General features: G+C 40.9%; 1 protein-coding gene and 2 pseudogenes across 2 annotated transcripts; 2 read left to right on the forward strand and 1 right to left on the reverse strand.

The window, feature by feature from the left end:
* Positions 1 to 9,135: 9,135 nt before the first annotated feature.
* On the reverse strand, positions 9,136 to 12,910 carry LOC133916697 (uncharacterized). 2 transcript variants are annotated; one of them, XM_062360488.1, is made up of 4 exons: positions 12,692 to 12,910; positions 12,241 to 12,502; positions 9,998 to 10,055; positions 9,136 to 9,911 (listed from the first exon to the last, which is right to left on the reverse strand). In XM_062360488.1, the coding sequence occupies exons 1-4, from the start codon at positions 12,790 to 12,792 to the stop codon at positions 9,286 to 9,288; spliced, it is 1,047 nt and encodes a 348-aa protein (XP_062216472.1). In that variant the 5' UTR covers positions 12,793 to 12,910; the 3' UTR covers positions 9,136 to 9,285. The 2 variants fall into 2 exon arrangements, with proteins under 2 accessions (XP_062216472.1, XP_062216474.1); XM_062360490.1 differs by lacking the exon at positions 12,692 to 12,910 and having other exon boundaries at positions 9,998 to 10,134; positions 12,241 to 12,379.
* Positions 12,911 to 12,961: 51 nt separating this feature from the next.
* LOC133916695 (uncharacterized) lies at positions 12,962 to 17,384 on the forward strand (annotated as a pseudogene).
* Positions 17,385 to 18,643: 1,259 nt separating this feature from the next.
* LOC133916696 (uncharacterized) lies at positions 18,644 to 23,184 on the forward strand (annotated as a pseudogene).
* The last annotated feature ends 244 nt before the right edge of the window (positions 23,185 to 23,428 follow it).

Below are 23,428 nucleotides of genomic sequence, written 5' to 3' on the forward strand. Positions count from 1 at the left end.
AGAAGAAATGACTACTTCTCAAGTCGATTCTTGCTAAAACTATCAGAAAAGAAATAGAGATGCACGTACCATAAATTGATTGAGTACCTAGCCAATGATGACGTGCTAGTGCAGCAGGGTAACACAAATGCCAGCCGAAACTTGGAAGGATGGTACGAGCCGTGTAAGCACACCACAGGACGGACTGGCGGTGGCGACGGATGGCAGCGAGAAACCTCAGCGAATGCCCTTAACAGTAATCGCTACACAACATGCCCAAATCAGTGGATGAGAGGGGGAGATGCAAGGGTGATGGAATCGAGTAGGTCGTGCAATTACCTCGTGGAATGAACGGATAGAGGTGGGTGGTTGGCCGCGTAGTCAAGCGGCCACCCCAAACAAAAATTTGGCACGGGGCAGGAGGACGGTCCATGGAGGAGTAAGGGCAAACCACGGGGAGGGGTGCCATAGCTGGGAGGGGGTGCTAGGTGGAGGCATTGTCCCTATAGATCTAACTTGTAAAGCAGCCCGCGCCTCCTGAATCTTCGTTGCCTGCGCTACGGCAGCCACACATGGTCATGAGGGGGAGCCATGGATCGATGGTTGGCAATTGGAGCTTGGAAGTCACCTGAGGCGTGTTTCTTGGAGGTGCGATGCTTTTCTTTTGGGAGAAGCGCACGGGGACGCTGTTGAGAGTAGTGCACGGGGGATCCTAACATCCGCGTTCCAATCCCGATCGGTCACGGCACGAGGGTGATCCCGAGTTGGCGACCTAGTCTCGATCGGCGACGTCCGAGGGCCATCCTTGACGGAGGAGCATGGTGGTGGCGGACGCTGTTGGGAGCAGCACACAGGGATGCGGGGTAGGCGTAGGTCATGGAGTAGTTCAGGAGAGGAGCGAGAAACGTGAACGGGTAGTGGAGCGGGAGCGGTTGATTGGACGAGGGAGATGCTGGCGGCTGATTGGAGGTGCTCGTGGCGATGTCCTCTGTGCGGGCGAGGGAGATGCTAGAGGTGACGTATTGCAGGCGAGGGAGGCGTGGGTCGTTTTGGCGGTGGCACCTTGCGTGGGAGGAAGGGGCAGAGCTGTCGGATGAAAATGTGAGGTGGGAGCGCAAATGGATTTAGAAGGTGGGCGTGGGATTCATTAGACACTTTTTAAATAGTAAAGATGTGAATTTGAAATGAATATTAAGTTACTATTCAGGTGAGATAACATAAAACCATTAGATTTGTTATTATCTTGTCTATGTTCTGAGTTCCAAAATGACTGTTTTTAGAGTGAGTTTTAAATACAGTTTTATACTTGAATCACCAAAGAATGAGTTAAATGGACAAACTCCAAAACCCATTTGACAAAAGTAGCTTAGCTTTGGCAAGCACTTATTTAAAAGATGCAGAAAGCGAGACAAAACTGCCAGCATACACTGAAATAAAAAAATTTCATATGGAAGAAATATCAATAAAGAAAAAAATAAAGTTACCTTCGTGAACACTAAGCAATTTTCCTTTCCATTTTCATGGAAGATCAACAATCTTGGTGCATAAGTGAAAAAAGCAAATGAAAAAGTTTCAGATGTCTGAAGGGTGAAGCGCTCCATGCATGCTCCCACAGTCCCACAAATGCATCCTCAATTCCTAGACGCCAGAATAAACTAAGAACCGAGCAGCAGAGCTCATGTGCTGCACCTAGCAATCACACATGCCCTCCACCAATTGCCAGCTTCACAGATCACACATGCAGTACCAAAGTCCATAGCACTTCCACCAACACCACTATCAGACACTAGCCCACCGCCACACAATCTGATATGATGAGTAACCAAACAAGCAGCAAATGAAAGCTCAATTCCAACACGTCCAGCTCCACTAATGGCAAACAAATAGTTGCAAATCTAAAAAATTTCCAAGAGACCTCGAGGAACAGCATCAGATATATGACGTTCGACAGAAAATAGTAATCTAGACACTCCATACGATGTCATTGTCTTATCATTCCAACGTTATGATAGCCTTGTCCCTTTTACAATACCAAGTTACCAACCGTTTCAGTTGCTACCTATCCACAAAAGCTGGGGTCTTCGCCATTGTGTTTACAGCAAAATTGTGTATCCCAGAACAGAAGGGAAACACCACAATGGCCAAAATCAACATCTCCATTTTTTGAAGCTTGACTGAAACTATAGCACTAGTTACAATATCATGTGAGGCTAATTAGTAAGGGTTTGATTTTGACAAGATAGTAAAGTAACAAATGGAAGGGAGGTCAGATCCGAAGGTCTTCGATGTCTAACAGAAGGGTTGCACCACCACCTGATCTTTCACCTGGGAGACTAACCACCAATTGGCCACAAGCGCCAGCTATGTCTTGGATTTTTTTAATAATAGTATTTTATAGGAAAATTGCAAAAAAATAGGTGATTTCGCAAAATTGCAAAAATAACATACCGTCGTCAGGCCAGCTGGCGACTATGAATCTGTCGCCAACTGGTCTAGCGACACGTTGAACCTGTCGTTGAGCCTTTGTGGTGAGAGGATTTGTCGCCAACTCATATGGCGACATGACCTCAACTTTTGGCGATAGGATTGTAGGTTCCTGTCCCTATATGGATTGGTGATATGACTTTTTCCATTTTAATTTATTTTTTTGTTTGTAATAATATTATTTTATAGAAAAATTGTAAAAAAATCTAGTTTTTTCGAACAATAGTGACCCAGTACGAAGGTTACTGTAACACTTACTTTACAAGATTTTACTACCTTCTAAAATTTCTAACTTTAGTGAGTAGCTTCACCAGTAGAGTAGTTTAAAACTTATTTTCATAAACAACCAAGCAATCTAGGTTATTATTCTGTATACATTGCATACTGAGTTTTGCTAGGAGTCAGATAAATACATTAGAGTTATTTTTCTTTTTCTTTCTCTTTGGTTTTTTGAGTGACAAAGATTTTGAAAAGATTTTTAAAAAACTATGTAGTAAATTAGTTAAGGATCTTAATGGTTAGAATTCAAAATCCTTGAATTTATCATCTATTTCATTCTTGATCATATCTGATTCTTCCCTAGTTCAATTGAAATCTTACCTGAATCATTGTTTAAATCCAATATCTCCTCTTTCTTAAATTCTACCCAAATCTAAATTCAAATTCCTTATCAACTCCTATCTTGTTCAACCTTATTTTTCGTTTCTCTCAAATTCACTTCAAGCTCAATTCAAATTCAAACTCAATTCAAATTTCTTTGTAAAAATTTATTTTCTAAAACCCTAAATATGCCTAAAGTGCTTTTGGACCCAATCCTACCCAAGCACAAGCCCTTGGCCGGCACACAAGTCATTTGGAAGGTCCAACACAAAGGATCCACAAAATTTGTGGATATTCGCGGAGTCAAGGACAGGCTCATCTTCTCATGCAGTTTTGGAGTTCAAGATGACCTTAGATGCAAATCTTTACAACACTAAAGTTATAGGTCTCGTCGAGAGCTTCGATTTGAACCTCTGAAAGTCCCCTTTTGGATAATGAAGCTAAGAGTTATGGCCCCAGAAATCAGTGCTATGTAGATAAATCTTAGTTTAAAAAGTTTATCTTGTGATGCATTTTTGGAAATTAAAATGATGTTTTCAGAAGTTTCAATGAATACCAAAGTTGTAGATCTTTTTGAGTAATATAATTTAGAGTCCAGAAACATCCAATTTGGAGTCCAAAGGGTGGATATATCGTCTTGGAATAAAGAGCTGCAAAAAAGGAAATCCTAACCGACTCGAACTCGAATCCGAATCGTGTCCGGCTTGGACTCCATCTCAACCAGCCACCTCTAACCCAACAAATAGGAGTTGTACTCCCTCTCCTATCCCTATTTCATGACCCCAAGCCCTAGACACCGCTGCTGCCCTGTCCGTGCGCCGCCGTCCGTGATGTGCTACGTTGTCGTCTCCGCGAATCCTCTTTCCTTGACCATCGGAGCAAGGTGAGGATCCTTTTTTTTATCCTCCCTTAGTAATTTTTTACCACTAAGTCCCTAGCTAAGCCCTAACCTTGGCCAAAGTCCGATCTGCGCCGCCAAACGGTTGCCACCATCGCGGACAGCTGCGCCATCACCGATTGGCATCGACGTTCCCAGCTGATCAGAAGTCAAATCGACATACCCTTTCACCAGAGCATGACCCATGATGTTGCCCACACCCTCACCAACCGGGTCGTCCAGTAGAGCAACCAAACCGCCGGGATCTGTGCGCGCATCGAGTTTGCTGTCAGGTTCCCCATCAATCTGGAAGCTGTATGGATGCGTCATATGCGTCACGACATGTACCATGGAGTCTTCTACATGTCCCTATGTTCCCTTCACTGGTTGTGCAATGACACATCCAGAACGCGGCTGTCAACCGCAGCATGCCGCAACCGTCACCCAACTCATCCCCGTTGATTGATCTTCCTCTCAGGGGATGATCTGCCCAAACCCATGCTATAGAATTATGTTCCCGGGATATATGAACGCCTCTATTCAAACGGTTCCTCAAAATTCATACCCAATCTCCGAGAACGTGAGCATCTTCGTTGCTACATCTGTTCGCAGTCACCACCAAACCTAGCAACACTCGTCACTGTTTTGCCACTACCTTAGATGATCCTTTCCAAAACCAATCATACCTCTAAGTTAGCCTTTTTGCGTTCTACGCTATGCTTCCCTCGTTTCGCTGAAACACCACTGAAGCCCAACTTCAATGTCAGTGGCCACGTGCCCGATCGTCGTCTCCGATGAAACTCCAGCTGCCGTCACTACGCAGAGTCACCGGCAGTATCCTTAACCCAGAAACGCAACCTCCAGCCATTTGATCTATCATAGGAGGTTGAGGCTATACCTTAGCTCACCTCTTCTTTAATCCAAGATGATGCTTGCATGACATGCCAAGTCAGCACCGCATCATCCTCTTTAGCCTAGTAAGTGAAGTTTAGTCAGTGATATACCTCTTGAAACTTGCACAATGATGTTGTCAAGTATGATACAATGATTGCGTAACAAACCTTTTCCTATAGGAAGATAACTCTGGTAAACCAGCCTAATCCATCTTTCGAAAGCCGTTATACTTCATCCTAACTCTGACTTAGGCGATTATTGCATCTAAATTTCTTCTCTAAAATCATACCCTTCCAACCATAGTGTTTTTAAAGTGTTTTGATTATGTTTGGTATGTTGTTCTTAGTATTTTTCTTTGTATTGTTTGTTGGTAGTTTTTGCGATCAGTCAATGTTTCGAAAGAGCTAGAAGGACTTCAAGACCAAGACTTCTCTGAAGATCCAACTGAGTCGAGTGAAGGCAAGTTGTGTTCTTGAACATACTTATCCCAGTTTTTTAATATTTTGTTTCATAAACATGCATGCTAATAATTTGTTGAGAATTCCAAGAGTTAGGTTTTACCCTAGTTTTCCCTTATCATCCTTGTCACTTTAGTATGGTTTTGGGTTATAGAAGGGTAGATGATGCTTAGCCTTGCTTTGGGATGGTAATCATGATTAATGCTCTATAAACTTGATAATGGTCCTATGCAATAATGATAAAATACGATGGAATAACTTTTTAGTAATATGGTATAGGGATTTGAGCATGTAGTATGATGGGATGTATGTTTTGGAAAGTGGTAGTCTTGCTTAAATCTAAGGACCGGTTTATGGGGTGATCTTTCTGTGTTTATAGTACAATCATAAGTCTGGTATGGGTCAAGTCTAGCCAAGTAATTTGTTTACTCTCAGCATAGTGTAGACCAGGCATAAGAGCGGTGAATGGACGATGTCTTGGGATCCGAAAGGCGCAAGAGGGGGCTTCCGTTGTTGAGGTGGAATCATGCGGCGGTGAAACCTTAACGGGTAGACATGTGCTAAGAGGAGTATTGTAAAGGCTTTGTAGTGATCTTTAAGGCACACACCTTGGATGTGTGCAAGTATCTAGTTAACACGGGCAAAATTGAGACTTAGTCACCTGCTTGCGGGTGATGAAATCATGACTTGTTGGTATGTACAACATCTGCAGAGTTAAAACTGAATATTCAACCGTGCTCACGGTCACGAGCGGCACGAAAAATCTACCATGATTATAAGTTGATGGTTTGGTCAGTGTAGTCAACTGTGGTGGTGGGGACCATAGTTGAGGTGTGGGTCAGTCACTATAGTAGGAATCGTGGTTGAGGTGGTTAGTAGTCCTTTGGCGGTGGGAGCTATGGTTGATGTGTTAGGTATTCAACTTTGGTGGTTAGAATCTTGGTTGAGGTAGTCAGTTGGTTAAGTCAAGATGGGTGAAATCTTGATGTGGTTGGTTGTTTACAACCATATACTTAATTACTACTATTTTTTAAAATATTTTTACTTAAATGATGTTTTATGCAAAAGAGTCAAACTAGCCTTACCTTGTCAAAGCATTCATATGCATAATATTTCCTTCACAATTTGCTGAGTACGACATGTGCTCACACTTGCTATAACAAAACACTCAGTTGGGAAAGAATTCGAAGATCTCGTGAAAGATGCATTCTAGTGAGATGTTCTCTGTCGATTGCCTATGGAGTTATCGGTGAAGATGTTGAAGACTATAAGGACAATGTTGTGACGTTCTAGGCGTGTGTCTCCCGATCGGTTGCCTGTGGTGTTGTTATATACCAGTGCTTCTGTTCTGCTACAGATATCTACATAGAAGACAATATATGTCAATTGTTGTAAGAGTTCAACATTTATTTTTTAAAGTATTTCTTTTGTTACTTTACCTGTGATTTCCTTATGTGTGTTAAACATCTTGGGCATACATAAGCCGTATCTAGTTTTGTCCGTTAAAACCGGGTGTGACAGAGATGGTATCAGAGCCATACAGACCATAGGACGTAAGCCTAGATAGTTTGGTCGAACCATAATGTCATATTTTAAAAAGCCTATTTTGAAAAAACCCATTCCCATACTTTTCTGACCTATCAGTTTCTCTCTACTTACCTTCTTTAATATATTGAGCAAAATAAATTTCTAACACTCCCCCTTTCAAAACTTTTAGTTGCTAAACCATTCCGATTACTCTGATCCAAGAGGATGCACTTGAAGATCTAACTTGATCCTACCTCGTATGAAGATTCTGATGATAGAGTTGAAGACCCTTCACTACCAGGAAGAATCATCTACCACAACACTGAAGACATAAAGATCTATCTCTGCGCTACTCCCAATTTTAGTTTTTTTCGAGTCATAGGAGGATTTTCCCTATTCTTCATAAACGTTAGAACGATGTTAGTAGTGTGCTTTTTGTGTGATGTGTCTTGTGTGATTTGGATTTTCTATCTGAGTGCTGGTGTGCACTGTGGGATGCTTTAGCATCTAGTACACTGTCACATTTCCTACAGGCTTACTACCTCTATAGTTAAAAGTATAGCTAGTCTTCTCCCTCTAGTCCTTTCTCTTCTTACCCCAACATTCCCCCTCGATCATAGGAGTAACAAAGCGTTGTCTTCTTCATTTTTTGGGATCACCAACATCGTTTAGATTTCATCATTGAGACTTTTACCTATTCAAATACTTAGAACATATTAGTCTCTTAATCGTTTATCGTCAATTATGAAAACCCACATAGCAGGCCTAGATGCACTTTTAGAGCACCTTAACAGCATCAAGACGACGGCTAGCCAGAGCATCTCAACAGTAAATCAACGGCACATGGCCGGACATACACATAGTGAAAACACACATGACAGAGGGGGCACAAACCAGCATGTCACTACTCGATGCCGACGCAGACTCGATGGTCACGATAGGGCAACAACACTCACCAACGGCGACTGAAGACTAGTAGAAGGGAGGCGCATCAGCCCTCAATAGCAGAGACTCGGGGTTCACCCATCTATGCACGTCAATCTCCATTGGCGATAGCACGATGGTGATCGACTCCATGAGCAACAGCAAGGGCTCCGCCCTCTCTCCCTTCTCTGCGCCCCCTCCTAAACAAATCGAATATCAGCAGCAGGGGGGGGGGGGGCGAGCTCGGTGTTTAGGAGGAGCTACGTTCAACGGGGGCAGTGAGCCCAGAGGCATGAGGAGACACGACAGTGCGGGTCAACCGAACAGTAGGGGGGGGGGCGAGTGTAGTGGGCACGAGATGCTGGACCCTGCCACCGTCGAGTTCGTGAAGGACGAAGAAAGACCGAAGAGAGAATGCGGAAGGGACACTTTTTTGTCATTTTATGTCTCACTTAACAGTAGGTTGATGGGAGAAAGGATGAAAGTGGCAAATAAGGGATGAAAAACTCAATCAATGATAAATAGAAAAAACTATTTTTCTTAGTAGCAAATTGGAAACAACCTTATTTTTTGATAGCAAATAAAGGATTCTCTCATCGTTGCTACCACTCACCACCCTTCTGTTGACTTGCGACTCCGAGGGCACCAACAGTGCCTCACTTCGCCACGCCACATCGACCACACACACAAATCCTAGTCCAAAACCTAAGCCCTAATGAGCTCACAAAATTAGGAGATGACGGTGGCAAAATAATCATGTGGAGAAAGAATGTAGCAAAATAGACCAAGTCAACGGAGTTTAGGCCTTGTTTGATATAATTTTTGTATAGCTTCTCCACATAAAAGAAAAACAGAAGTTGTGTCAAAACGACAGCATTCTGCAGCAAGTTGAGAATGAAGTAAAAGAAGCAAGATCTGCCTTCCACAAGTTTCTCCCACAATTTAGACTGTGCAGAAGCACGAAATGTGCCAACAAAGGGCCTTAAATGAAACAAGGTCGTGATGTAATATTTTTGGAGTGATGGCATCTTGCAAAGTGTGAAACGAGAATTCCACTCAGGTTCGTTCGGAACTTTTTTCGACCCTTCAGCTGAAGACGCAAGACGTTCAAGCAATTTGCATTGCGTAAGAAATAACTGATAAGGCTTGAAAAGGGAAATCGGAAGCAACAATTTTCTACCTGCTTACACCAAATCAAATTCACCCCCACCCCGCGTGGTGGTAAAAAAAATCCAACAACCCAAACAATTAGAATACAACTTCAAAAGCATTTCAGCCCTAAAACGTCGTTGAGAGGCAAGTTGTTCATGCTCTTTGCTTCATTGATCCTGCATTAAGTAACTTGTGAATATCTTGTGCCATAACCTTCACCCGGAACGGAAGACTGAAGCATTCCATGCAAATGAAATGGCTTGATAAGATGCCAAAATCCACATAGACATGCGAAATCAAAGCAAACAAAAAGCATCCAACACCAAGGAAACCAAGTAAATGATAATCTAGCCATCACAAATAACTCCAGACAGATACAAAAGATAAATACTACAGCTCCAACAATGCTTCAACTTTTGCAATCTGCTCTTCCTCGGTCTTTGGAGGCGGACTCCTGTTTGTCTGATCATAAAGGTCATGCTTCCATTTTTCTTCTTCATCACCAGTTGCCTGATACAGGTTGCTTCTCCCACCATACGGGTTGTTAAACCTGTCTCTGTCCATTCCTCCCCTGCCAGCAAATCTTCCCCTTGAATCATATCCATGTCTCTGGCCATCACTCCTGTGGTCAGGAAATCCCCTTCTGAAACTTCGATCATCTGGCCTTACGAATGGTCTATGATTTCGAAATCCCTGCATGTGATAATTTCTCCTTTCTTCTCTCATTGCAGAAGTGGGCCCAGGTTGATCAGGATTTCGTGTTCTAGAATCCGGTGCTGTAACAGAGGGAGCATCAGCTGACTCTTGCTCTCGTGACATCATCACCTGAAATGGCGGCCTCCTTTTGGCAATGGGTGCTTCTTCATCCAACTGGAGAAATCGATCATGCTTCCATGTAGAATCACCATCGTTCTGTTGCTGGGCCGGCTCAACCATTCCCTGCAAACTGTGTTTATCAGCCTTCTGTTCATCTCTATCAACAAGGCGTTCCTTTTGATCCCTCTGTCCTCCATAGTCTTAGAAACAACAATAATAAATTAGCATGGACAAAGGACGGGGAATTAAATAAGCACACAAAGTAAGAACTAAGAAGGTAACTCACTACTAGCCTGACGGTCATAGCGTCGACCACCTTGCCCAGCACTTCCACGCTCATCGTGCTGTACATACAAGCACAGGTAATCTAACACTGTTATAAACAGTGGACATTTGAATGTATGTGTCATAAAAGAAGTCCCACTACATCACGAGGAATATATCATTTACACATGACGAGTCAATGGCAAAGATGTATGATTTAGCGACAACCCAACAATCTGTATGCATAAACCTACTTCCACACCTCAGGTAGAATAAAACATATGCACGGTCAAGTAGTAAAGTAACATTTGGAGACATTACAAGAAAGTATCTTCTTGTTACTCGTACAGCTAGCAGACCATGAATCTAACTAATCTGCACACTTCAACTCCATTAGATGAAAGTATATCACTGAGATAGGACAATGATAGATTGCTACATACTGACAAACAGGAAATAACTTATGTATGTCTGAATAAAATATGGAAACAAAGATGAACCTGGGTAGTAATTTGAGTCGACCAGCACACATGTACACTTCTATTTTCTAAATAGGATAACAGATAGCCATTCTACAATGAGAACCGGCATAAGAATTTGCAGTTCAACTCCATCAGATGAAAATATATCGCTGAGATAGGACAGTGATAGATTGCTACATGCTGACAAACAGGACATAACTTATGTATGTCTGAACAAAATATGGAAACAAAAGTGAACCTATGGGTAGCAATTTGAGCCGACCAACTTACATGTAAATTTCTATTTTCTAGATAGGATAACAGATAGACATTCTACAATGAGAACTAGCATAAGAATTTGCAGTTACTGCTCTGCTATATATATATGTTAAAAATACAAAGCAAAAATATATTAGTGTGTTTGAAAAGTTAAACTTAACTATAAATTAAAATATGTTCAAAGTTTGCAATTGCATGATCTATTAATGAGAAGATAAATGTATCTGCTGTATTTCTCATGCTAACCAGCAAGAAATAACACTAATATATCCTAGAAGCAAATTCATATACAGTCATCAATTCGAATAGCGCAAATCTGTAAAATGGCAAAGCATGTCACAATCTTAACAACTAAAGTTTACTATAGAATCATCTGTACTCTCAAGCCCCTGATCCCAAAACTGAGAAATCCTTAACCATAAAATCGAACAGAAATATATAACAGTTATTCAAAATGACACCAACAGGGAATATTCACCAATGTTTGAATAAACTAATTGCTACTACCAAGTACCAATATCAATTCAATACGAGTTTATTCTGCAATACTCATAATGGCAGTAACAATATGGTGCTGGTTCTATTTAACAGACAGCCAGCCACTTATATGTGACCTGAGCTGTCATAACTCAATATTTAACCAGACGGTTTGCATCCTGCACCACCAGAAAGTATTGACCAATGGATCCCTAATGACACTAATCTGCTATGTACATTATCCAGCACTGGTGAAGTTACCGAATGTGGAACACTGCTTACTGTTCAGCAATGTAATACGATAGCTTACTAACAACGCAAATGCAAAAGGTTTTTTTGGTCATGATAGTCTAAGGGGGCATTTGGATGGATGAAACCATTCTCGCCGGATTCTCGAGAATCAGTAACAAACGATGCTCTGGACGAAACGTTTCTCCAAGAAACGGGCAAATCGATTCACCTCAGTTGAACTGGGCACGTGAAACAGCCTCAGCCCAGTTTCACGGGAGAAACAACCCCCTCGTTCCCAAATTGCACCGCCCCATCCGCTTGGAGGCCCTTGAGCAGCCATCGCGTGCTGTGCTGTGCTCTGATCTGCTCTGTGTTCCTAGCCTCTCTGCTGCTCATCCCCTCTACCTTGGTGGCATTAGGATGGGCAGTTGGACAAGATGTAAAGAGGTGGTTTTCTGACTTGGGTGAAGATACCCTATGCTGGTGAAATTTACTGAACGGGCAATAATTATCAGTTTATCACATGGCATGCATGCAAAAACAAAAAACAGAAAAAATAGCATATCAACACAAGGGTAAATTGGTCAATTGCACCACCATCCCATCTTTCAACAAACCGAATCCAACCAGCTAGCCAAACGATTTCCAGTTCCCAAGAAGAATCTGGAACCGAAACGTTTCTAGAGAATCCGGATCCCTACAAAACAGACCCTAAGTAGCCTCTAAGCGCACTATTAGTAGTAATTAAACCATTTAAAACCGAGAGCACAAGCCATTGGTGGTATTCCCTTTTCATACATGGAGAAAAGACAAGAACCTGAAAGAAAGATCGAGGCCGCCAAGTCTCTCTAGACTCGGAAGAGCGTTTGGTTCCCCTTGGAGACCTATCATGCCTCGCGGACGGGTCATTCTTTGCATCACTCAGCGATTTCGCCTCAGCATTCAGAGGATCATCGTGCTGTGCAGCATCTTTGTTTCTCTTCTGATCACGGTCCGCTGCCTTAACGCTTTCTTGATGTCGACTTCTGTAGTGACCCCTTTCCGATTCATGCCTCCTGTCATCTCTCCTTCTCCTTGGGCTACCAAAAGCGATTCCGAAAATGGGTTAATAAGTACACAAATTGCATTATCTTGCAAGTACAGCAAAGACAATGGAAATCAGAAGCCCACCAAAAAAACCCCCGATTCACCCCAAAACCCAGCATCCTAACCCAAACCAAAACACGCAGTCAGATCGGAAATCCAGCGGTGGTGCAGATGATTGGTACCTGGGATCGTCCCGCCGAGACCTCGACGAGGAGTGGTCGCGCCTCCCGTGCGAGTCGCGCCCCTCGCGCCGAGACGCCTCGTGCGGCTCCCTCGTCGTCATCGTCTTCTCCCCTTCGCTCCAGCCCCCAAGCTTTCTGATCTGGATTGGCTAGGGTTTCTACCCTTTTTTTTTTAGAGACGAGCTAGGGTTTCTAGCTTGTACTCGTAAGTCCTACCTGGAGTCCGAAGGCGGGCTGGGTTCGACCACGAGCGGCCGGTCTGGTCTGAGCCAGCTTTAAGATTCGTGTTATAGGCTGGTCAGACACGGCAGAAGACAACACCCGTACACCGCGCCTGGCTTCCAATCGAGCACGGAGGAGTCAAACGAGACGAGGCTACACCCCTACAATCGCAGAGTGGCGCAAAACCCAGAACCCTAGCCTCCGCTTCCGTCGCATCGCCATGGAGAGCCCTGGCGCAGCGAGGAAGCTGATCGCCTCCTCGCAATGGAGAGGGGCCAAGCGAGCCCAAGTCCGCCAGGCCTCGCTTCGATGGCGGCGGCGGCGGCGGCATGGGTGCGTGGGAACACCTCGACCTCGTCCTCTCCCTCCAGGGCAAGGAGCTCTCGCTCAAAAGGTGATCCGCTTACTGCTTTTGCTTCCGTTTCGTTGAACTTAGCTATCGGTAATTCTATGACTAGGGATTTCAATTAGTTGGTTATTATGCTTCTCTGGTCTGCTTGTTTTGCTGGCTCAGTTAAGGTGGATTGCAAAATACTTGTTTACTGTCGTAACTAAATGCGCGAGAAGGTTGTCTAATTCGGTGCAGATACGATCTTAAGAGATAGTATAGTTTTTCTGTAGGCAGCTGCTAGCTAATGCTTCGTAATTGTTGGTTATGCACAATATTCACATTGATTTATGTGAAATTGTCGTTCCCCTTATTAGTTCCTGGGCTTTTAAAAGCAGCAAGGCAGGCGAAATTGGGCATATTGTTTCATGCAGTACTTTTTATGTCCATGAATACCCAATATAGGTCTGTTTGATTCATACGTAAGTGAACATTTCATCGCTTTTCTTAGTGGCGATGGAACACATTTTTTTAACCCGTTTTGATGAACCTTATTCTGCTCTTGTTATTTGGAAGCTTTATAACAAGTTGTTAAATTGTGCAGAAAGATTGACCTAACAGTTGAATTTTTAACCACACAGTCAAATAACTCAAGCCATGGCCATAAGGTGCACAGCTTTCAGCGATCGCGGCTGGTGTCGTTTATTGGAAACTGGGTGCAGTCTATCTTAAATTTTCCTGAGAATAGTAAAAAGATGCCACAGCCTTTTGATCCAGCGCTGGATAATAGATGCTGGGTAGTTTTGAGAGTGTGTATTGAAAAGAAGCCATCCGTCTCAATATCCTTGAACTTACTTACATCACTTAGTCGTGTTGCAAGACATGGTTTGAGCAGAGTTGATAGCAACACGTCATGTGTTGACAGTGAATCTTTTGAGCTCTTCGAACAAGTTTTAGACTGCATGTCGTCGCTTTTGTCCTCCAATACAAGAGCTTTCTTCAATGCAGGTGTGGATTTGTGGGCCTCTTGTACCATCGAGGTTATCAATCTTGCCCAGAAGGTTTCAGCTAATGAGAAGAATTGCTGTCCTGTTCTTCGGAAGTTTGCAAATTGCTTCCTTGGGCAATTTTCAAGCTTCCTGAGATCTAATGCAAATCTGAAGAATATTGTCCATGCTTTTGTTGATAAGATTCTTGACCCATTGTTGTAATTGTTAGTTTTACTTAATTCACAAGCAAATTCCAACAAGCACAAGCATGCATGAACCATGTTGAAAATTGTTGAAGATGTTTTGTCAAATGGACTGTTTAACTCCCAACATCTTAGTGGATATTTTGGTCTCAAGAGTTTGAATAAAACTTCTGCCTCCAAGGATATCAAAGGAAGCTACCATAGGCATCTATTCGAGCGATTCAAAGGAATAAAAGCAGAAAACAATGCTGTATTGCTGGTTGGGTTTGGTTACTTGCTTCAACTGTTTGTTAGCAGAGCGAGAAATCAAAGAACAACTTTAGCACCGAGCGGAACAGCTTTGACTAGGCTGCAAAAAATTAGTGAGGGTTCTGAAGAACCCCAACAACATAGAGAACCACTTTTTGAAGTGTTTATGCTGTTTATGGAACCCTTGGTGTTAGAGTGTAAATCGTATTCACAAAAGGAATTTTCTAATTTAGAGGTTACAGGCTAGTAGAAGTTCATTGCATTCTAAACTCCATTAATGTGATGTTGACAACACTTATTGAAGAGAAGATCTATTTACCTACGGAGGACACATCAGAAGGATCTTACTTCAACTTCTTGCAAGATATTTACATTGTCTTGATCTCAATATCTGAAAAGATGTACAAATTCTTGGTCTCAGCTGTGCACATAGAAGATGTAAGCATTAAGAAGATAGTGCCTTTAATGTTTGCAGAGATTGTTGATGCAGTTGGCTATTTCTTAGAAATTGAGTACAAGGTTCTGGGGGGATGACCTTGTGACGTTGTGGTTAATGATTTTTGCTTTGTCTGCTATTAATGCGTCTTCCAAGGACATCAAGTCCTGCTTCCTGCTAGCTTCAAAGATTTCAAGCCTTTCATCCCAAATCATCTGCACATTCAGTGAGCTCGGTCAGGTTGGTTATATACTTTTCACCTGTTAATTTCAGTAATTTCTTACTCCATTATTCGATAAGATCAGCAAACAAGCGATGGTTCTTTTTGTGGGTTTTTCATATGCTTCTGACATTCTGCTTACATGCTCTTCTTTTTCCAATCCCATTCTGATGTTTTATCTCCTCGGTTCATTATGTAGATTTCCCGCTCGATTTTTAGGTTGTGTGGTGCTGTGAGAACATTCAGAGCTGGTGGTCCTGATGCAGTACAGGGCTCATTTTCTGTAGCTTCTTATCCTTGAAGAAATGCTTGGAATCATTGACAACATTGTTGAGTTCTGAAACATTGATGGGTTCTATCCGTACTTCAGTAAAGTTGATGCTGGAAGGGCAGTCTAGTCGATGCATAGATGAGCTTACACTAGATCTCACAGAAACAGTGAAATGGACGAAAAGTCGCAGCTTTGAAAATGATTCAAAAGAACAGGGAGGCTCACTCTCAATTGCTGGAGAGTCTGTTTTCGATCAGAAAGCCGAACTTCTAGTCAGGCACTTATCTGAAGTATACACTAATGTTCTTGAGTCAATAAGTGTCACAGCTTCAAATAGTACACTGGTAGGAAAATCTGTTGAAAGGTTGGTCAATGCAATCCAACCAAACTTCAGTCACTTGGTCAAAAATGAATCAAACAATTTAAGTGAATTTGTTTCCTCAGTAATGGGAAAACATATCTCTAAAAAACAACATGCTTACTGGCAGAAGATCCCAAATTTTTCCTGGATATTTGTCCTTTTCTTTCGCCTGTATATATCATGCAGAAGTTTGTATCTGCAATCGATTGGCCTCATGCCTCCAGATGTAGCTGTAAAAGCAGAACAAGTGAAGAGTCCGTTCATTGTGTGCTAAGGAAAGGGATGGACCAATCCAGCCAATATTCTCGGGGAAGGTTATTTTGCTTTGATTGTTGAAAGTTCGAGCTCCCTTTTGGATGTTATTGAGAATTTGTCACAATCTCTTTCAAGAAACTGTTCTTTTGTTCCTCTTGTTTACAGCTTTCATGTGATGGCTCTGCAGAGACTCAAAGACCTTAACAGGCAGATTAAGGCATTTGATTTTTTGCTTGAAGATGGTGCGCAGCAACTTGATAAGGCGGATATAGGAAGCACTCAACTATTAAAGGGGTCTTGCAGTCTTGAGGCCGCTTGACTGACCAGTTTTATGATAAGTTATGTGAGGATATTATCTTCAGGTGATAATGATCCTTTTGGGTGTTATGAAATTAGTGGTTCCTGGGATTTGAGTCTATGCTCTTTAGATGAAGGTTCTTTTCCTATAGCAACTTGGCAGCTTCTCTGTGACAACATTGATATTTGGAGCTCTCATGCATCTAAGAAGAATCTGAAGAACTTCTTTTCTAATCTGATGAGGTTTTCTTTTGTTCAAAAGTGGTCTTGCATAGATAAGGACGAGAATAGTGTCACTCAACCTTCATACAGAAAAATAAATTTGCATAATATTTCGGTGGGGTTCCTTTGTGATACTATTATTTATGATCAAAAGGTATCTATCATCGTAATCCTTCCATCCAAAGAAAAGATTGCTACTGAGTAACCTATCGAGTATGTTGATACTATTAAACCTGCTGCTTGATGATCAATGTTTATTTTGTATTTAATGGTTGGGGTGCTTTCTTCTGCACGCCTTTCCTAATGACCTGATATAATTTGAAATTAATGTTTCCTAGGTACTTTTGAAGAAGTTGGCATCAAGTTTTTGCCATGCTTTGAAGAAATCGGTATCTTCTTTTGTCAACTCTGATGAGGATAACGCCTTGTTGGACTTGGACTCCTCACCTGATTTGATGGAGATAATAAATAAACTGGAAAATGAGAAGTTGATTGGTACAAATTCCAATGCTACACATGCCCATTGCATGGAGAAATACTGGATCTGTGAGAATTTACTTAATTTTTTTTAGTACAGTTCCTGGATTTCATGAAAATCCAAGTCATTCTCACAGCTTATAAATTATATTCTCCATCTTGAGAGGCAAGTGTGAAGTTTACAACTTTTCCCATATGTGCTAATTACAATGCATTGGTGCCTAAGCTTTGTACAATCTTATACCAATGCAGAGACGACAAAACTATATGCTCTTTCCATTCTCAAATTGTTCTTTTGACCAAAAGTTTTGTTCACGAATACTTAGCATTTTTTCAGCCCCTGGCTTAATTTTCCATGCAAATCTCATTATTTGCACCTATGCCTTTGACTTTTGACTCTGCTTTTGGGCTTACTGTTCAAACTGCGACTGGCGATTTTAAACAAATACATATGCAAACACCTATAAATATACAACATACTTAAAGTACCTTAGGTAATAATACTATGTCCACTTTACCTAACTGAATACTTAAGTAGATGGCAAATCTAACAGTAAAGTCAAAAGTATTTTGAAAACGGAGGGAGGGAATTGGAGGGTATGTGTATTGTGTAATTTGGTCAAAGTGCCAAATTTGAGAACAATAGGTCTTTGTTTCCTTTTTTTTGTTGTTGTTGGTCATGATGATTGTTGACATTCATGGCAACACAAACATGGCTAACATCATCAGTGTCTTTGTTGGTATTTAAAACGTTCATGGCATCACAAAAACCTAGTTAACGTAGTCATTGATCTGTACTTAAGACTGTTTCGGACTTTCAGTTTCGATGTTTGATTTTATTGATACCATGATCTCTAGTTTCTACTCATTTTCTATGTGTTCAGTGAATAAAGCTCAACTTATCATGTGATAACATGTCGTCATGGACTATGTGTCAATTAGTATAAGTATATAACCAGTTCCCTGGGAATGTGGCTTGTCAGAAAATTTGGGGGAGCAGGTGCCAATGTGCACAAGTCTTATCTGCAATGTTAACATTGTGATGATCTGTAATGTTAACAATGTTAGCAAAAACGGAGTTTCAGAGATCTTCATTATCTCTACTTGGACTATCTGGAAAGAGAGAAATGAGTTTATTTTTAGAAAGACTACTCCTTCTTTTTCTAGTTGGAGAGTTAACTTTGTAAAGGAGGTGTCCTTTACAATCTCATAGGTTGTCTGTGCCTTTGAGACCCCTCGTCTCTTCTTGGCTTTCTTCTCTCTTTTAGCCCCTCCTCTCCCTTTCGCTTTACCTGTACAGTTTCTTTTCCCCTTCTATATTAATATATTTACCACAGTAGGGGTTTACCCTACTGTTTTCCTTCAAAAAACATTGTGATGATCTTGTTGCTGACCATAATTGTTTTGTTCCCTTGCAGAATCCAGCTACTGAAATTGCTAGGTCTTCGCTGTGAATCCTGCAATCCCATGAAGCTACTGCATTTGTTTATATGCTGTCGTAGGGCAATGAAAAATATCACCTTGAAATTTGGTAAAGAGTGCCCAGATTCAAAGCAATACTTGGCCTTACTAGAAATTTTTGGTAACTCATATTCCCTGGTTTGGTTCTTGAGATCTGTTCAGGAAATTGCTGGTTCGACACATAAAATATTTGATGAGTGTACTGATGAGGTGAAAAATACCATATTATCCTTGGTAGATAAGACATCAGAGTTATTTTCTACACTAGCTAATGTGAATTCATTATTTTGCTTTATGGGTTACAAGAAACTAATTAAACCTTCCCTGAGTGGTAGCCATATTGAAAGCAAGACTTCAGAACATGATGAGCAGACATTTGATATACTAGAGGATTCAGCCTTGGACTGTGTCAAAAGTATGGCCGAACTGTTACAGAAGACTACAACTTGCATACCTGTAATTGTAAAGGATAGCAAGTATGTTATCAAATTAGAAAACTGTTGTAACATGGTGTGTTGGAATAGATTGTCATGCACCATGTCTTGCATAGGTGGATTCTTGTGGGGTCTCATTTCCGCATTAAGCACACTCGAAAATTATCCAATAGCAAGCTCAGAGGAAAGAAAAATGGCGTTTCATTATTATTCCAGATTTAGCAGGTTTATTGCTAAATTTGAGACCTTTGTAGACATTTGCCTTCATGTGTTGTTTATGGGTAGCACGGATTTTGGCTCTGTTGATTTAATCTCTGTTCAAATTCCACAAGAACTGGATTGCGAAAATGGCTTTCTTAATATTGACGCAGCCATGGATGAATGGAAAAAGCATGATATAAAGAATAATGAATTTCGTGCCCACTCAAATGGCATATTGGGGTTTCGTGTGAAAGTCATGGTTTTAATCTGTCTAATATACAGTCTATGCAGAATGTTCTTATGGAAAACCTTTTGAAAGGTGAATGTCCACTCATAGCATTCACTTTGAGGGAGGTCTACAATGTATCTGCTGCTATTGTTAAACTGCATGGCACCCTATCCTTTCCAAGCAATAATTCTAGGCAGACATGCAGCCCTGTCTGACAGCTTTCATTGGGCACAATGGTTGGGACAGCTTTTGCCACTCTACAGAAAATTGCAGACATGTGTATCTGGCCACACGTGTTTTCTCTTGTATGGATTCATGGGGTATTAAGATATCTTTAACTTTTAGGAAGTTCTTTTACATTGCATCAGCTCAACATCTCAATAGAACTGTATACTCAGGTAGTAAATGCCCAGTTGAGGGCTATTGGAAAATGTATCTTACTTCAAGGAAAGAATGCAACTCTACCTACCCATGAGATTGGGTCGAGCACAAAAACACTTCAATTACAGAATGCATCTGGTTATGTTTTTCCTAAAGATTTAGTTGACAAGTAGAATAGATTAAATTCATTGAAATCGAGACTTCGACTGCTACTTAGAAAATTTGTCAAGATTGCATCAAACACGCATCTAAATGCAGCTCTACTAGTCATTGAAAGGGCATTGGTTGGAGTGAATAAGTATAGCCGTTCAATATATGAAGTTTACGCTGGAAATCCTGATGGTGGGACAGTTTCTTCTGATGTTGCCGCTGGGATTGACTGCCTCTATTTGGTTCTTCAGTTTGTACCAGGTTAGCAGCTAGAATTTCCATATGATATTCTTCTTGTTACTGTTCGAATTATTTGTTGTTATGGAAGGTGGTTTCAATCCATTGCTTCCAAGATGGATAATAAATCAGCTTCCTCTGAGGATTGAGTAATGTACTAAGTCTTTAATAGCATCATGTATTAGAACTAGATTACTTACCCAACAATACTAAGATTATATCTGACGGGGCAATAATTCTCAGGAATTGGTTCTTGCTTCACAATGTATTTCCTATGCCAAGTTGGCAAGTTCTCCATTTGCAAATACAAGTCACCCTAGAATTTGTGCCAGTCAACCTTTAGGTTTGAGCAACAATATATAAAGATGAATTTAGTTTGTACGCATGACATTGATCTATATCCATTGTGAGATTTGCTTTCATAGTACATCATTTTAGTTATTTCTTGTCATCCATAGTGACAGTAAATTATCAGACAGTGGTACATTATAGACCGTGTCAATATCCAAAACATTTGCATCTGCAGATCGAGTTAGTACTTATGTGTCAGGTAATAAGCACCAGTTATTCATATCCATGAATATGCAATAGTACTTTGGAGAAATGCTTGATCCACACTCCATTCCTAAAAAATATTTTTTTTAACTGACCCATGTGATGTATTATAGCACGTCATTACATGGACTAATTGATGCCATTTTGGATCTTTTGATCTAGATAATATTTGAGATGAGTAATGCGTAAGTGTACATTTATTGTCTGCCACTTTTATCTCAAGCAAATATTGGCATGAGCACTATGGAGTTTACATCTTGTTTCATTGAAGAATATCTATATAGACAACCTGCTTGGAAAAGATTAATTGTAACTATTTTTCAACCACATATTGCAGGAAACAAGCGTGTTTTTAAGAGAACTGTCCCAGGCCTAGTTGGTGCTTTATTCAACATAGTTCTACACCTTCAGAGTCCACTCATTTTCTATATTGAGAAGCTGCCACCTCATTGTAGTGAGTTCCATCCAGATGCTGGAGTCGTTGTTCTAATGTCTGTGGTGGTTATCACATCATTTGTGGGGAGACATTCTTTTCAAATTGATGCATCCCATGTTTCCCAGTGCCTGCATGTTCCTGTGACACTTTTCAAGGGCTTCAAACATCTTCTTACTTGTCGGAGTATACCACGTTCTTTGTCAAAATATTGCAACCAAAGGGTACAACAACATGCAGAACATAATGAATATATACTTGAATACTTGACAGACAATTTCAGTTGATATCTATGCTGCATGTTGCAAGTTGTTATGCACTACTCTTTGGCACCAACAGCGGTAGAGATTTTGACTTGTCTTGTGTTTCTTTCTGTGATTTTTTATTCTTTGTCTTTGGTCTTCATATTGTTATTTTTTTCCTTTGTTGTAGTGAGGTTGGGCGGTGTGTGGCACTCCTGGAGGACTCAGTAAACATACTTCTCAGTTGTTTGGAGTCTGCAGATTCCAAGATGGTTAACATGGCATGATATTTTGCTTGGAACATGGAGGAGGCAGTAAAATGTGCTTCCTTTTTCAGAAGAATTTATGAAGAGGTTAGATTGTTAGTGATGATTATATTTTGTTCTTTGAAGTAATACAAATCTCACTTTGATAACGTGCCATGTCTGTTGTTATGGTTGAACTGTGCGGTCTGCTGGAATCCTATTCTCTTTTGCATTTTGGGTTTACAAACTGCTAAAAAAATTTGGCACCCTTAAGCCATCTCTTCAGAATAGCTACTGCTAATAGTAGGCACCGTGGTGAACCATTGCTGCCGCACCAGATTGCAGTTTGGCTTTCAGAAGTCAAAAACTTAATGACACCACAAAGAAATGCCCATGCCCCTCAGGCATGCATATTTATGTTTCATGTGCCAACAAAACTTATATACTTATTCTCCTGTTTTGTGGCCAATGTAGATGCGTCAACAAAGAGAATGCCCATGCCCCTCAGGCATGCATATTTATGTTTCATGTGCCAACAAAACTTATATACTTATTCTCCTGTTTTGTGGCCAATGTAGATGCGTCAACAAAGAGAAATCCTAGGAAAGCACGCCATGTACTTCCTTGTCGGTTATATTTCCATGTTTTCTGGACAGGGTCCATTTCAGACAGGGAAGCACAGTACGTACTGTGCTGTAGACTCAAGTGAAGCTATTCCATAAATGCTTTTGTCTCAGCAGAGTAGTCCTTACGTGGCAGAGAAATTGACGAGGCCTTAAGACCTGGTGTGTATTCCCTGATTGATACATGTGAGGAAAGTGATATCCGACAGCTCCACACATATCTGGGTGGTTCATAACTCCTGCTCATTCTGCTTGACAATTGTAACTTCTACATTTACAAATATGACCTCCAGACCCTCCAAGATAACTCTTCCTTTTTTTTGCTTTACAGAGGGCCCATGCCGAACCACTCTTGCTGATCTGGTGCATGACTATAAATTGCACTTCCAGTATCAGGGCAAGATCTGATGCAGCCTGTTATTGTTGGAACGTTTGGTGTTTATCCTGCTAAGGCCGAATATCAAATATATTAAGTGCCATCTTCTGGATGATCTTGAGTTTTGGGTGGGCTAATTTAGCTTAATTGCTTTGCACCGAGTTTGATCAAGGAGATATACGGTGGCTACAAAAGGTTTCTGATCAATATTTTTTAGATTCAATATTCAAATTCAAGCCAAACATTTAGAAGATTGGTTATGATTTATTTATTCTTATTTTTGAAGATTTAAAGCTCATCAAATCAATTGTTGGTATCCATAACATATGAGAAGGAACAAAGCAGATTGTCCATAAGGTTTATAGCTGCCCGGTTATGTTCCATGAATAAACTTGGTAATATTAAGCTCACGTTGACAATTATATTTCAGGGGTAATATACATCATGATTATCCTTGACTATTCTAGTACTATTGATGCAAAAGAATATACATCCTCTTTTGATTTGCTTCATGCAGGAACAAAATAAATTTGAAGTGTATAGTTTGGGATGCCATCGCAACTCACGGGTAACTTACTAGTATCACTACAATTGAATTCCTTTTGCCAAGGTATGTAACAACAGTAAAAAGTAATAGGGT

This window comes from Phragmites australis, chromosome 4 (genome assembly GCF_958298935.1).
Source record: "Phragmites australis chromosome 4, lpPhrAust1.1, whole genome shotgun sequence".
NCBI classification, from domain to species: domain Eukaryota; kingdom Viridiplantae; phylum Streptophyta; class Magnoliopsida; order Poales; family Poaceae; genus Phragmites; species Phragmites australis.